The 16,167-nt window shown below is 39.1% G+C and overlaps 1 protein-coding gene across 4 annotated transcripts in view; it reads right to left on the minus strand.

Annotated features, from left to right (window-relative positions):
* ST18 (ST18 C2H2C-type zinc finger transcription factor) overlaps positions 1-16,167 on the minus strand; it is a 193,764-nt gene that overhangs the window by 29,796 nt on the left and 147,801 nt on the right. For all 4 annotated transcript variants that reach the window (XM_042465619.1, XM_042465617.1, XM_042465616.1 and 1 more), the window contains 2 exons: positions 14,315-14,560; positions 6,830-6,942 (listed from right to left, as the gene is read on the minus strand). In XM_042465619.1, the coding sequence (XP_042321553.1) occupies positions 6,830-6,942; positions 14,315-14,560 (359 nt within the window). The remainder of the gene's footprint in view (positions 1-6,829; positions 6,943-14,314; positions 14,561-16,167) is intronic.

Genomic DNA, 16,167 nt, shown 5'->3' on the forward strand with positions numbered 1-16,167 from the left:
AATTTTCGGGATACGAAAAAAAGCCCATAGGAAAATCATTGTCCGGGTTACGGAAATGTTTTTTGGGTTACGACAAAAAAAACTTTGGTGCTTTTTTGCGCTTTCTCGCACGAATCGCGCTTTTCCCCCTTAGCGCCTATGGCCATTCGGCTTACGAAGGCTTTTCGGGTTAGAACGGTGCCACGGAACGACTTAGTAATTTGTAACCGAGGCACCACTGATGTGAAATTCTCTATGCTCCTGAACTGTGAAGGGATTCCTGTCTCAGACTAGGATTCTTCTCATCAAGCACTGCTGAAGTTTAAGAAATTTGCTTTTCAGCCATTTGTTGTCAATATGTTTTGAATATTTTCCTATCATAGTTTGTAATATCTCTTGGTGAGATATTCATCTCTCTGGAAGAATAATTCTAGTACCCTTCCCTAAACTGTCGTGTCCATGAATTAACAGGATGTGGCCATGGCAGAGTTAAAGGGAAATCATCAATGCTATGACTGTGTTTAGTGTGAAAAGACCAAAGTTTTGCAATTATTACAACTATAAAGTGCAGAAAACGTGGTGGGGTTCTTATAGCTGCGGTGAACAGTAACTTCTACCACTTCAGTCAGCATGACCAATTGTAAGGCATGAGGGAAGTTACGTATCGCCCACAACTCAAGAGGTTTCTATATTTTCCATCCCTGCTATTGAGAGGAAGGATTTATTAAGTTGATAAAATTGCTTGAATAATGAGAATGAAAATCACATAGTGGGAGATCTTTAAAAATCCTGGGAAATAGCTGCTATGAAAAATGGCGGACTTTTCCTCCCTTTTTTTTATTAAGTTTTTTATTCTTAAAAATGGCTAGCTTAACTTTCAATGTATAATATGGTGAGCAGCCTTGTGAATAGAGGTGAGTTACAATGCTAAAAGAAATTTGGTCCAGCATGTTATAACATGTAAGAACTGCCAGTAAATTCTCAAGTGTAGGTACTTGTCATGACTATGCTCCCAAGGAGAGTTCAAACATGGAGGGTTACAAAGATGTTTAGTAGTTTTCTTTTCTACCACTTCCAGATTTCTCATGAAGCTGTGGTTTGTGGTTATTCTAGAATAAGCTATCCCTCCCCATCACATCCATACTGTGCCTAACAACAGGAATTACTCATAACAATATATGTTGCTTGTGAAAATTGATTGTTCTCATCAGTTCCTTTGAGGATTTAAGCTTACTTGCAGGAAAAAGGAAGAATGATGGAAGTGGAAGATAGCACAAACTATCCCTGCTAATAAAAAAAAAAAAATCATTGGACTGTCCAAGCCAAGATGATTTTAAATTCTATGCTAAGGGTGCTTTCCACTACAACCTACCAAACACAGTAAGTTTAGAGTTTCTCACCCAGAAGGCAAAAATTAGCCTTAGAACAGACACCAAAATCTATTATAGAGTGGGGGAAAGTATAACCTTTGAACCTGTGCTGCCCTCCTGGCCATTATGAGACTTCTTTCCCCGTTCTTCCTAACTTTGGTGCAATGGGGTCAATATTGCCCCATTCTTGGCCTTCTGAATCATCCCTCTGAGTCTAGGGGCTGTTTGCATGACAAGAAGAAGCCATTTCAACTTGTTTAAATTAGCGTTTAAACAACGCAAGTGGCCAAAGCAGGAGGAAACTGGAATGAAGGAGTGTTCTGAGGGTAAACATCAGAGCAAACTAACTCCCAATTTGCCTCAGGTAAGATGGAAATGTGTTTACCAGTGCAGAGGTGAGATGGGCTGGTGAGCTATTGGTAGTTTTCTTCGTTGACAGCCACTGAATCTATCACCACATGTGCATGAGTGTTCATTGCACCATGGACCCATACCCCATGAAGCAAAATTATGACAAATAAGCATGTTGCCATCAATACAATGGATTTAATAAGAATATTTTAAAAAACTGCTTGGCCCTAGAGAGGGCCCTGAGGAAGGAGGGGAATGAGGTGTGTATCGGGTGCCTCCATAACTGTGCTGTGCTATGTGTAGGATGGGTGGTCAATGGTTTGTGCAATTGAGTGGCCAGTCACCACGCTGGTTGTGTGGGCAATCAAATGGGCTAGCAGCGGGTAGGATGAAGGAGGCAATTGGTGGCCACTGGTGATTAACTGGTGATGCAGAGGAGGAAACAAAGATTGGTGCAGCACTGCTTGTATCTGGATGCCTCATTTTGGCTGGTCCATTCTTTGAGAAGAAGGGGGGCAGTTTGGATTGCCCATGGGTGTTCAACCAGTTATTGTGAGCTGATGGTGCAGTTGTGGGTTCTCCTCATGAATCAGGAAACCCTCTGTTTGCTTCGGACCTAAAATGGCTGGGGAGGATTCAAATGGGCACCCAGGATGCATATGATGCTATCTATGGCTAAGGATCCATGGAGGATCAATGGCTCCCAAAACTGTCCACAGATGATTTATTATATGCCCATTACTATTCTGCTTGAGTTATTCTATCACCAGCCATGCATTCTGGTCTTATTAATTGTTTTGTGTGTTCAAGGAAGTAATACACCGACGTGTGTAGGAAATAACAGATTTGCCTAAAGCTCCAGCAAACTGACCATTACTGTACAGTCAAGTCCTTGTTGCAGCCACATCTATGACCTTTCTTATGGGCAAGAGGGTATCATAGTACATGGCATTGTTACAAAAATTACTATTAATGACACAAGGTTTCAGTACAATCACCAACTATGGAAGATGTCAATTATGAGCCGATTAGCTTATTTGGTGAGAGAGGGATTTTATGGTGGTTGTGCCCAGAGAGATCAGGAAGCCCCCATGCCTGCTCTCCATTCAGTCACAAGTAACACCTTTTGTGCCATCAGCCTTTTTCAAACTGATGGTTTGGCTTTTAATGCATTGCAATTCATTTTTAAGGTTTGTATATCATTTTAAAATGCATTTTACTATTTTAATGTTTATGGTTTTTCATCTGTACAATTGTTTATGTTTTTAAAATGTTATATTTATACTTTTAGTGTGTTCTTATTTTACATTTTATGGTTTTAAATCAGCTGTGAGTTCCTTGGAAACTCTGTATTGGGATACAGGTGGAATAATAATAATAATAATAATAATAATAATATAATAATAATATTGTCACAGCCCCATCATCTTTCCAGATTTCCTGAATACGCACTATTTCGGTGTTCTAAAAGCCAAAATAAACCGATGAACAGCCACCACTATTTTGTTACTCACTGTGATCAGTTCCTTTTTGAGGTCTCGTGAATGGAGCTTGGGTTTGGACTTGGGACTGAGACATCTGAGTATTTTTTTTCTCCAGTTTTCAGGAAAAATTGCAGGATCTTTCTGAAATAATAAAAGAGATTGTTATTCCAATGTGCTTTCTTTTCCTCAGTGCTGACTACTGGTACATGTTTGCTGACTGAGAAGACAAAGCATTCATTTTAGACCTAATATAATTATTCCACAATGCTTATTTTGGAATTTTCCTTATGGTCAACATTGCTTACTCTTCCTTTTGTGTGAAGCTTATTGCATTTAACGGTGCCACGGAACGAATTAATTTCGTAACCCGAGGCACCACTGTATGTGAATTCTATAGCTCCTGAACTGTGAAGATTCCTGTCAGACTAGGATGTTTATCACACTATGCTCTTAAAGAGCTACAATTCCAGTGTGACTCCTCTAGCAGCCTCCTGTTGCATGCTGGGATTGGCAGTTTTAAGGAGCTGAACTTCTCTGCCTGAGGCTTCTAAGTTCAGCTCCTTAAAACTGCCAATCCCAGCATGCAACAGGAGGCTGCTAGAGGAGTCACACTGGAATAGTACCTCTTTAAGAGCTCGTCTGATAAACACCTAGGATTCTTCTCATCAAGCACTGCTGAAGTTTAAGAAATATGCTTTTCAGCCATTTGTGTCAATATGTTTTGAATATTTTTCCTATCACTAGTTTGTAATATCTCTTTGGTGAGATATTACATCTCTCTGGAAGAAAATTCTAAGTACCCTTCCCTAAACTGTATGTCCATGAATTTAACAGGATGTGGCCATGGCAGTTAAAGGGGAATCATAATGCTATGACTGTGTAGTGTGAAAAGACCAAAGTTTTGCAATTATTACAACTATAAAGTGCAGAAACGTGGGGTTCTTAATAAGCTGGTGAACAGTAACTTCTACCACTTCAAGTCAGCATGACCAATTGTAAGGCATGAGGGAAGTTACGTATAGCCCCAAAACGTCAAGAGAGTTCTATATTTTCCATCCCTGCTATTGAGAGAAGGATGTTATTAAGTTGATAAAATTGCTTGAATAATGAGAATGAAAATCACATAGTGGGAGATCTTTTAAAAATCATTGGGAAAATAGCTGCTATGAAAAATGGAGGACTTTTCCTCCCTTTATTTTTATTAAGTTTTTTATTCTTAAAAATGGCTAGCTTAACTTTCAAGTGTGGGTATAATATGGTGAGCAGCCTTGTGAATAGAGGTGAGGTATACAATGCTAAAAGAAATTTGGTCCAGCATGTTATAACATGTAAGAACTGCCAGTAAATTCTCAAGTGTAGGTACTTGTCATGACTATGCTCCCAAGGAGAGTTCAAACATGGAGGTAACAAAGATGTTTTAGTAGTTTTCATTTCTACCACTTCCAGATCTCTCATGAAGCTGATGGATTGTGGTTATTCTAGAATAAGCTATCCCTCCCCATCACATCCATACTGTGCATAACAACAGGAATTACTCATAACAATATATTGTTGCTGTGAAAATTGATTGTTCTCATCAGTTCCTTTGAGGATTTAAGCTTACTTCGCAGGAAACAAGGAAGAATGATGGAAGTGGAAGATAGCACAACTATCCCTGCTAATAAAAAAAAAAATTCATTGTGACTGTCCAAGCTAAGATGATTTTAAATTCTATGCTAAGGGTACTTTCCACTACACCCTACCAAACACAGTAAGTTTAGAGTTTCTCAATCCAGAAGGCAAAAATTAGCCTTAGAACAGACACCAAAATCTATTATAGGGAGTGGGAAAGTATAACCTTTGACCTGTGCGTGCCCTCCTGGCCATTATGAGACTTCTTTCCCCCGTTCTTCCTAACATTTGGTGCAATGGGGTCAATATTGCCACATTCTTGGCCTTCTGAATCATCCCTCTGAGTCTAGGGGGCTGTTTGCATGAGCAAGAAGAAGCCATTTCAACTTGTTCTAAATCTTAGCTGTTTAAACAACGCAAGTGGCCAAAGCAGGAGGAAACTGGAATGAAGGAGTGTTCTGAGGGTAAACATCAGAGCAAACTAACTCCCAATTTGCTCCAGGTAAAGATGGAAAATGTGTCACCAGTGCAGAGGTGAAAGTGGCTGGTGAGCTATTGGTAGTTTCTTCGTTGACAGCCACTGAATCTATCACACATGTGCATGAGTGTTCAGTTGCACCATGGACCCATACCCCATGAAGCAAAATTATGACAAACATAGCAGTTTGCCATCAATACAATGGATTTAATAAGAATATTTTAAAAACTGCTTGGCCCTAGAGAGGCCATGAGGAAGAGAGGGAATGAGGTGTGTATCGGGTGCCTCCATAACTGTGCTGTGCTAATGTGTAGGATGGGTGGTCAATGGTTTGTGCAATTGAGTGGCCAGTCACACAGCTGGTTGTGTGGGGCATCAAATGGGCTAGCAGCTGGGTAGGATGAAGGAGGCAATTGGTGGCCACTGGTGATTAACTGGTGATGCAGAGGAGGAAACAAAGATTGGTGCAGCACTGCTTGTATCTGGAAATGCCTCATTTTGACTGGTCCATTCTTTGAGAAGAAGGGGGGCAGTTTGGATTGCCCATGGGTGTTCAGCCAGTTATGTGAGCTGATGGTGCAGTTGATGGGTTCTCCTCATGAATCAGGAAACCCTCTGTTTGCTTAGGACTAAAATGGGCTGGGGAGGATTCAAAATGGGCATCCAGGATGCATATGATGCTATTATGGCTAAGGATCCATGGAGGATCAATGGGCTCCCCAAACTGTCACAGAATGATTAATATATATGCCCATTACTATTCTGCTTGAGTGATTCTATCACCAGCAATGCATTCTGGCTTATTTAATTGTTTATGTGTGTTCAAGGAGAAGTAATACCACCGAAGTGTAGGAAATAACAGATTTGCCTAAAGCTCCAGCAAACTGACCATTACATGTACAGTCAAGTCCTTGGCAGCCACATCTATGACTTTCTTATGGGCAAGAGGGTATCATAGTACATGGCATTGTTACAAAAATGAATATATTAATGACACAAGGTTTCAGTACAATCACCAACTATGGAAGATGTCAATTTATGAGCCGATTAGCTTATTTGGTGAGAGAGGGATTTTATGGTGGTTGTGCCCAGAGAGATCAGGAAGCCCCCATGCCTGCTCTCCATTCAGTCACAAGTAAACACATTTTTGTGCCATCAGCCTTTTTCAAACTGATGAGGGTTTGGCTTTTAAATGCATTGCAATTCATATTTTAAGGTTTGTATATCGTTTTAAAATGCATTTTACTATTTTAATGTTTAATGTTTTTCACTCTGTAAATTGTTTAATGTTTTTAAAATGTTATATTTATACTTTTTAATGTTGTTCTTTATTTTAATTTGTATGGTTTTAAATCAGCTGTGAGCTTCCTTGAAACTCTGTATTGGGATACAGGTGGAATAATAATAATAATAATAATAATAATAATAATAATAATAATAATAATATTGTCACAGCACCCATCATTCTTTCCAGATTTCCTGAATAAGCACTTATTTCGGTGTTCTAAAAGCCAAAATAAACCAGAATGAAAGCCACCAACTATTTTGTTACTCACGTGATCAGTTCCTTTTTGAGGTCTCGTGAATGGAGCTTGGGTTTTGGACTTGGGACTGAGACATCTGAGTACTTTTTTTCCTCCAGATTTTCAGGAAAGATTGCAGGATCTTTCTGAAATAATAAAAGAGATTGTTATTCCAATGTAGCTTTCTTTTCCTCAGTGCTGACTACTGGTACATGTTTAGCTGACTGAAAGAAGACAAGCATAATTTTAGACCTAATATAATTATTACCACAATGCTTATTTTGGAATTTGCCTTATGGTCAACATTGCTACTCGTTCAATTTATTGTGAAGCTTATTGCATTTGCCTGAATATTACTTGTGCATTTATCCTTCAGTTCTTTTGCAGAAAAAATATGGAATCTGATGCCCTCATGATGTAATCCTCAATATCACCAGAATGGTCAAGATTCAGAAAGCTAAAACAGTGTGCAGCCGAGCACCCAGCCCTCAATTTTTGTATTCACGGTGGATATAGAATTGCACTTGTGTATTATGGGAATGTTGTTTAAGAAGCTCAAGTACTTGCATCCTTGTTTGGATCCCTTCCACTCTGTGGGTTCCTAGGCATATATAGGGAGTGGAGGTGACAAGGAAAATGAAATTCCATTTATGTACAGATGGACATTTATATTGATTTCTGCAAAGACCAGAACATAATGACAACACAAATAACAGATAATAGCATCTGGCACTTTTAACATTTTAAGCCTTGAAATCTTTGGAGAAATGACAGTCGAACTAAACTGACAGCTCCAGTTATTTCTAAGCATTTTCCCTTTTTGGAGAGAATACTGGCCTTTTCCAAATTCAGGATTTTTTTTCCTTTTTAAGAGGCATCTGGACAGACCATTTCTCAGCATGTGTAGGACACAATATTTTCTAGAAATGGCCAACAAAACTGACCAACTGTGCCTATGGTAAGATGACAATAAATTTGAAATAGAATAATTATCTCTTTTTATCTAAAGGGGCAGCTGACTCCCTTACAATTCATGAATGCTTTGCTCCCAAGTCTCCTGTTGATATCCAGTATTGTTTGGAACAAATATGTCTCAGACATGGATCAGGGACAACATTTACAAGATTCTCTTTGTTGAGTTCCTTAATGGTGTGAAATGCAAATGCAGTTTCCTTTTCTTGTAGTGTGAGTCCAAGACAAATGAACAGAAGCATTTTGACATAGGCATGAATCTAATGATGCACCCATTCTTCACCAGAGTTTGAAAAAACATAATTTTTAGACCACAGCACCAGAATCCACAAGCCAGCATGGCAAATATCTGAGGTTGCATCTGCACTGCAGAAATAATATGGTTTGACACTGCTATAACTGCCTTGATTCAATGCTATGGAATTCTGTAGTTTTGGGAGATATTTAGCCTACTCTATTAAAGAGCTCTGGTAACACAACAAACTAAAACACTCAGAATTTCACAGCACTGAGCCATGGCACATAAAGTCAAACTGTATTGATTCTGCAGTGCAGATGCAGCCTGGGTCAATCAGACTCTCTCTTGTATCAACATAATTCAAAATACAGTATCAGTATATTGCAAAATACATTTATGTACAAAATATAATTCTTGTTCAAAATAAAATACAATGAACACAAATCAGAGAAAAAACTTGTCTTTTACATGAGCAAAAAAAAAAAAAAATCTCACAAGATGGACAAGGATGGTTTTTTGTTTGTTTGTGATGTGGTATCCTAACATGTCAAAGCACACTTTTCTTTGTCAAGGATGAAAAAAAATGCAAATATTTTTTATGGACTTGACATGGAGGGTGCAAAATGTAGTATTCCCTCTTTGATCACAAAATACTTTGTCTAATCATTGTTTCTAGGTCAGTTCTCTGGGATACCTTGGATAGACTTTTCAGAAACAGTTTTTTACTACAGGATGGGTATGCATTTGTAGAAAACTTGCATTGTTAGGAATGAAGGAAAGAACTGTACAATGCTCTTTCAGAGGGCAGCATATGAAATAATTCACATCTTTCCAGGTCCTTTATGGTGATCTTTTAACAAGAAGACCTCAGCTAAAGGAACCAGTACAACATTAACAAATTATGTTAGTGTTTAGTCATGTGAGTCTTTAGATTTCTGCATGCATCATGTAAAAAAAAAAAAAAAAAGTAGGCACAAGGATCTTGCTATGGGGGGCAAAATGAGGTCATCCCCCACTAAGAATTTTGCCTTCAAATAAAGTTTGCCTTTAAACCCCAGATATCTAGCATTGCCAAGAGTGAGACACTGAAAACCATTAATATCTAGAAGACTTGTATTTGAGGTGTCTCCATTCCCTTGAGTAATTTTACCTGTCCCCTTTGCTTTGGATAATAGTTACCCATGCTTGTTCTCTACCCGAAGCTTGCACTGGCATAGGAATAAATATCCTAATTTTCTGAGATGTGAGATACTGGTCACAAACAGCTTGCTGCATGACAACAAGGCCATCAGGCAGCATCAAATATGGCCTCCAACTGGCAGCCATTTTGTGTGCACTGTTACTAAGTTATATGGAAAGATAAAAGCTGAATAAACAGTGCTGATTCCTGTTAATTTATCAACATGTCACTCAATTGGCATTATAAGGGCCCGATGCTGATTATTCATCATAAAAGCAAGCCCAGCTAACACTCTACTTTGCCTTGATTTGGCATCAATATTTGTGGGGCAAACATGGCCAAAAAAGATAGAGGGAGGGGGAAAGTAAACAAATAAACAAACAAAAAACATACTGCCAATACTCAATAAACACATAAATGAAAAGGGTATAACAAAATTCAAGGAAATCACCAGGTTTTAAATTATAATTTAGTACAGTATCTCTTACAAATCATGATTCACTTTATGTAAATATTTGCCTTATTTATGAAGGGGTGTGTATGGGCCCACAGCTGCATTTTTGTTTTCTATTCAGTCTTTATTGTAGGCCAAATTGACGTGCTATGTTGACATGCATATTGATGTTTCCTTTGTGTTATACTGCCTTTGTGAGGAAAAGAGAGGAGTGGAAGAAACGTGGCTTATATTTTTAATGTTGACTTCATTTCTTTTATGCTTGAACTTTATCATTGCTTAAGAGGAACAAACTAAACATGCCAATAGCATGTCATGCCACAGCTTTGTACCATTTAAAGTAGGAGCTACAGATTTCAGGTGCAAAAGAGGTACACAGACAGGGTGTGTTGAATACTCCACTAGTTTCCTCTGTCATCCTTCCTCAAGCTTCTCTTATAGAAGAAATGGAGAACCTTCATCTCTTAATAGAACAAGCCCTACTTTTTCCAACCTTGGAATTTGATCAACAATTCCCATTATCCACCACATGACCAATGGTAAAGGTTTCTGGGAATTGTAGTCCATAATGCCTGGTGGCTTTAAAGTTCTACTTGACTTTACTTTAAAGTTGTTAGAGCCAGGTTGGGCGTATATCTGGATGGATAGACATGGACAGCAGTGGAAAGAGGACAGAGAGCAGTGGAGTGGACAAAGCAGTGGACAGTGGCTTCAGCATTCTCCCCATACTTCAAATTGTTGTTGTGGTGTGGTGTGCCTTCAAATCATTTCCTACTTATGACAATCCTAAGGCAACCCTATCATGGGGTTTTCTTGGCAAAATTTGTTCAGAGGAGGTTTGCCATTGCCTTTATTTGAGGCTGAGAGCATGTGACTTGGCCATGGCTACCCAGTGGGTTTTGTGGCTGAGATGGGAATCAAATCCTGGTTTCCAGAGTCATAGTTCAGCACCCAAACCACTATACGATGCTGTCCTATTTGTCACATAATCAGGTCAGGTCTGTATTTAAAGACACAGAACAATTATTATCTCCTTTAGTTTGGTCTTTAACTTCTATATAGCTCTGAAGCCTGAATCTACAAATCTTAGGCCTAGATAGGGTCCCCATATATTTTAAATGCCAGCATCGACAAGTAAGGAAAAGAATAGTTTACTCTTAAGAATATAAATGAAGGGAGGAAAGAAGTGCTTGGGGAAGGAAATCGGTACCACTGACCCACACCCTACCTTGGCATTTCCTCTGTTTACTTTCCACATAACTGACACAGGTCCATGTTTAAAGCTATAAATCCCTAATGTAAGATACTAGTTCAAAACTGAGATCTTTTATCAAAGATTGCTGAAATCTGGATCACTTATATTCCTTAGAGGTAAATCATGGACTGTCAAAAGGTTGAGATTGAATCATGGAATTTTCAGTGTTACAATTTAAGCAGAAGGAACCTTTGCTCTTTCAAATCTGCAGGTGAGTTGATAACTGTTCACAAAGTAAAAATTTTCCTTTGACTAAATCACAATGTATAACGTGGTAGGTAAAGTGTGCTACCAGGGCCATTATGGCCTTGATCCCTATGTTGCTGTTATGTTTATATCTTGCCATTTCCCAACTTGGGACTCAAGGTAGCTTATAACACTTAAAACAAACATAAGCCCGGTACAGATTAGAAGAAAGGGGTGGCCAGAAGCTGTCCCTTTCTTCTCCAGATCGTTGTCACGGCAACTGCATGGCTGTGGCAACGATCCTCCCCAAAACAGAGCTGTGAAATGTAGCTCCTTCCCATAATGCTGCCCAGGCACCATTAGTGCCCTGGGGCATCACAATGATGTCATGCATGCACAGTCCTGTTTGGACACAGGGCTCATATGACGTCATCAACACGTGTGCTGTGTGGATAGTGATGTGTAAACATGGTGCCAACGTTACATGGTAGGGTTCCAGAGTGTGTGGATGCTGTGTGCTACGGAACCGTAGAATTGGCCCCAGGCTGCCACAAACCGGAGGTCTATACTGGGACCTAATTAGAAATTCACAGTATGCAAAGGGGGGAAATGCAGAATAAAAGGGAAAGGGGGTGCAGAATAAAAAGGTCTTCACCTGCCTGTGAAAAGATAGCAAGGAAGGTGCCACTCTAACCTCTCTGGGAAGAGTGTTCCTAAGTCTTGGAGCAGCCATGTACCTGTACCTGTGAGAGTGGTGGAACAGAGGGAAGGACCTCCCCAGAAGGTTTACCTAGGAAAATACAGTTCTTCATATAACCTAGACCTGAGCCACATAGGGCTCTAGACCTCCTGCAACATTTTTTTTTCCTGGCACACAGGAAAAAGAAGGAAAAAAAGAGCTGAATTGTCTTCCCTGGAAGTCTCCAGTAGCTGCAATTCACTTTTTAAATAGGTCTCAGTACCCTATCACTGTTAAACATGAATGAATGGATGAATGAATGAATGTGTGTGTGTCTGTATTTTTTCTTGTGTGCCTTCAAGTTGTTTCTTACTTAGATGACCATATCATGGAATTTTCTTGTCAAGATGTGTTCATCGAAGGGGATTTGCCTTTGCCTTCCTCTGAAACTAAGAGAGTGTGACTCAGTGGGTTTCCATGGCTGTGTGGCAATTTGAATCTTGGTCTCCAAAATCTTTTTAGATTCATGCATTCTCTTTTAACATGCCTTAACCCCAACAGGATAAAGATGCATTTATTTATAAAATGGGTTTTAATGCATTCGCCCATGGCTGGGCAAATGCATCCCATTTACAGCCCAGATACCAGGTGTGCGTATCCCATGCCTTTTCAAGAATGGGAAATTAAGCCCAGTTGGCATCCAGGATGCATTTGCCCAGCCATGGGCGAATGCAATAAAACCCATTTTATAAATAAATGTGCCTTTATCCTGTCGAGGATAAGGCACTTTAAAAGAGAATGAGCTAATCTCCATAGTCTAACACTTAAAGCACTTTGCAGTGGGCCCTTGGTATCTGCTGTGGTTTGGTTCCAGGACCCCCTGTGGATACGAAAATCTGTGGATGCTTAAGTCCCATTAAATACAATGGCACAGTAAAATGTAAAGCGCTGTGTAAACTTACGGTGCTATATAAATAAACTATGATGATGATGATGATGATGATGATGATGATGATGATGATGATGATAGTGTCCCTTACATAAAATGGTAAAATCAAGGGCCTGTTACAGACTGCCAAAATAATGCTGCTTCAGGTCTCTTTGGAGATATGCTATTTAAATGAGGCATGCATCCTAAGAATCCAGAAGCTGCACCAAAGCTGCACTCCAGTGCTTAGGAATGGAGTGTGGCTTTGGTGCGACCTCCGGACTCTTAGGACCCATGCATCATTTAAACAGCATATCTGCAAAGAGACCCGAAGCAGCTTTATTTTGGCAGTCTGTAACAGGCCAAGGTTTGCTTTTCGGACTGCATGTATTTTTAAAATATTTCTACAGTATAGATGCACCCTAATTCTGGGTGAATGGAATATAATGGTCATTCCCCCCTCCACAATGGAGGAGTTGGAGTGGAGATGGGCTGTTTGCTGCCCTCCCATTGGTATAGACCAAGATGCTTAAATCACGCCATGGCAGTGTTGCCATGCTGTGAGACTGTGGGGGGCATGGGTAATGGCAGGTTTTGTCAATTGCCCCCCTATTGGTCTCATTGCAAGATTTCAATCGATCCATCCACGTGCCACTGGTATAGTGTGAAGTTTACTTGGTCGTTTCAGGGTTGGGTAGTAATTTCCCCCTTTTCCATGGGTTTTTTGCCTACCCCATACTGTGTCCAGCGGCATATGGGAAATTGGCTAGGGTGGAGTCTGGATTATATTTGATTTGGTTTAAAAATGTCGGGTTTTGATTGTTTTATAATAATACATCACAACATAAATATTTGAATGATATTTCCGCGAGCACCTTGGACACCATTTGGGTGGGAGGGACATTTCTGGAACCATCTCTTTAGGCCTTGTGACCTGGGAGGAGGCAGGAAGAAATTGCCTTCAGGTCTGGCTTGAAAGATAAACCCCTTCTTTAATCTTCACAGATTGGGAAGGGGGCTTTCTGGTTAGACTTCCTTATGCAGGCCGGCCAGCGAATAACCCAATTTTTGGCTTGTCATTGAAGACTTGGGGATTATCATCCTGATAAGCTACAGAGGTGGTCTGAAGTAAGACGCTGGATGCAGCTTCTCCCACACTTGGTTTTGTTGGGAATTAGTTGCAGTTCTGTTAAGAAGTTAATAAATAGGTCAATAAATGGCCCTGTTTTATCCCATCTCTTGTGCCTGGTTTCATTTTTCTGGGGGTTGGGTAGCAAGCATAGAATACCAGTTTTTTATTATTCTACATCAGATTTCTAGGACTGGAAAAATCAAAACATATAACAAAACATCATCTGAAAATACAATAAGGTATATCTGAAGAGCTCTGATCCGAAATCTCTTTTCTAGTTCCCTCAGATACTAGTCTCGAACTTTGATATTGTCTTCAGGAATAGTGCCCATATTCTCAAGAATGTGATCATTAACTGTTTTCACAAAGCTCTAGTATAAATGTATTGAAATTCCTCTTTCTTCATATGGGGAATTCTTCACAAATCAAATCGCCTGAGAGTAGAGGCATTTCCTCTTCCTCCATCACTGTTTAATGACAAACAAAAAAGGTACCTCTTTTTCTTCCTCTTTTCTCCCCTGACTCTTGCTATAGTTGATTGGTGTATCCCAGCCTTCCTTTTCACACAAGGTCTGGTAGAAAGTGGCATTGACCAGAATGCTGCCTGTCTTGAAGGGTGAAGAAGAAGGAGTGGGAACTGTGGTACTGGAAGAAGTTAGAGGGGTAATCTTTTCTTGGTTTCGATTCTTTTTCATGCTCAGATCCAGGGTGCCATTTTCATCGACTTCAATGTCAGTTCCCTGATATACAAGAGGAAAGAGATTTAAAAAAAAAAAAAAAAAAAAAGAGGGAACACTTTATAATTACAACACAAGACATGTGGAGCTTTTAAGGGATAAGTGAAAATGCTGCTTTTATTTAAATTTATCTAAATCTAAAACCAGCTTTTCGATTTACACCCACTAATGTTTAATTCTTAGGCAGACTTAAGTGATATCTCAGTAATGCCCTCTCACATATTTCGATACTTAAACATGGTAAGCAGAATTTGAATAAGTTGCTTCTTAAATTCTATCTGTCTGTCTATCTATCTAATCAGACTTTTTTTAAAAAAAGTTTAGCTTTAAATCTCCCCAGTCATTTCACTCTTACAGAGAACTATGACCCCCTTTCAGATAAAAGCATTAATTCACTGCTTAGCTCATCAACAGTATTATTATTATATTTCATCCCTTCCCCCACAAGAGAGGGATATTACAACATCTGTATCAGAGGGGGAAGGGAAAGAAATACACTAATCAGATACAAGAGGACCATTTGTTATGGGTCTTTTATACATCAGTGACAATCTCACTTCATCTCAAATGGAGTTTTGAATTACAAAGATCTTTTAAAAGGCTTACTGTAATAAAGAGAGCCAGATTGTGTCCTTTACTGAAAAATAAAGCTTTATTGCAAAGTGTACAGAGCAACTGGAGATGCTTCATATTGGTTCTCATTCTGCATTTATGACTAAACCACATTTCTCACAATGTTATTTCTTTATTATTTATAAGTATATCCTTGATCGATTGATTACAATTAACTCAAGAAAACATGCTGAGTTTTCTGCCTCTGCTTTACCCTAGGACATGCCTGTGAAGATAGTCTGAAAAACAGCACAACTGGCCCCAGATCAACCAGTGCATTTTATGATTCAGTGAAGACTTGAATCTGGATCTCTCTAGTCTCAGTTGACCAACACTTTGCTGGCTCATAGATATTTCTTTCCCATATGACATACCATCTGAAATAACTTTATCTATTAAACTAATTTTCTTATAAGAACATCCATATACGTTAGCTCTTTTGCCTCTGTCAGCAATGAAATGGCATGCTACTTTCACAGCCTTATGATTTTAAAGGAATATTTGAGCCACCACAGTGGTTGTTTTTATTAGTTTTGCTCACTGGTTATCACAGAAGGCATCAGTGTAGACAGTGATTTACTGTAGTAATAGTTCCATCAATCCTCATCTGCTAATTTGTACTGATTCTGAAAGAAAAGCCAGACCATCCAAAATAGTTTCTGATTCCCTGTTTACTTGGACACCCTGTATGAGATGCCAGTCATTGAAACAGGAAACACCAAGGGCTCTTTCACACTACACAGTTATAACACTCTGATACAATTTTAACTGCCATGTTTCCATTCTATGGAATTCTAAGATTCATAGTTTCAGGACATATTTAGAATTCTCTGCCAGAGAACTCTAGTGCTTCACCAAACTATAGATTCCAGGATTCTGTAGGATGTAGATATAGCAGTTAAAGAGGTATTTAAGTCCTATGACTGTGTGGTATGAAAGAGGCCCAAGTAATAATAATAATAATAATAATAATAATAATAATAATAATAATAATAATA

The sequence above is a fragment of the Sceloporus undulatus genome, chromosome 4 (assembly GCF_019175285.1).
Source record: "Sceloporus undulatus isolate JIND9_A2432 ecotype Alabama chromosome 4, SceUnd_v1.1, whole genome shotgun sequence".
Lineage (NCBI taxonomy): Eukaryota > Metazoa > Chordata > Lepidosauria > Squamata > Phrynosomatidae > Sceloporus > Sceloporus undulatus.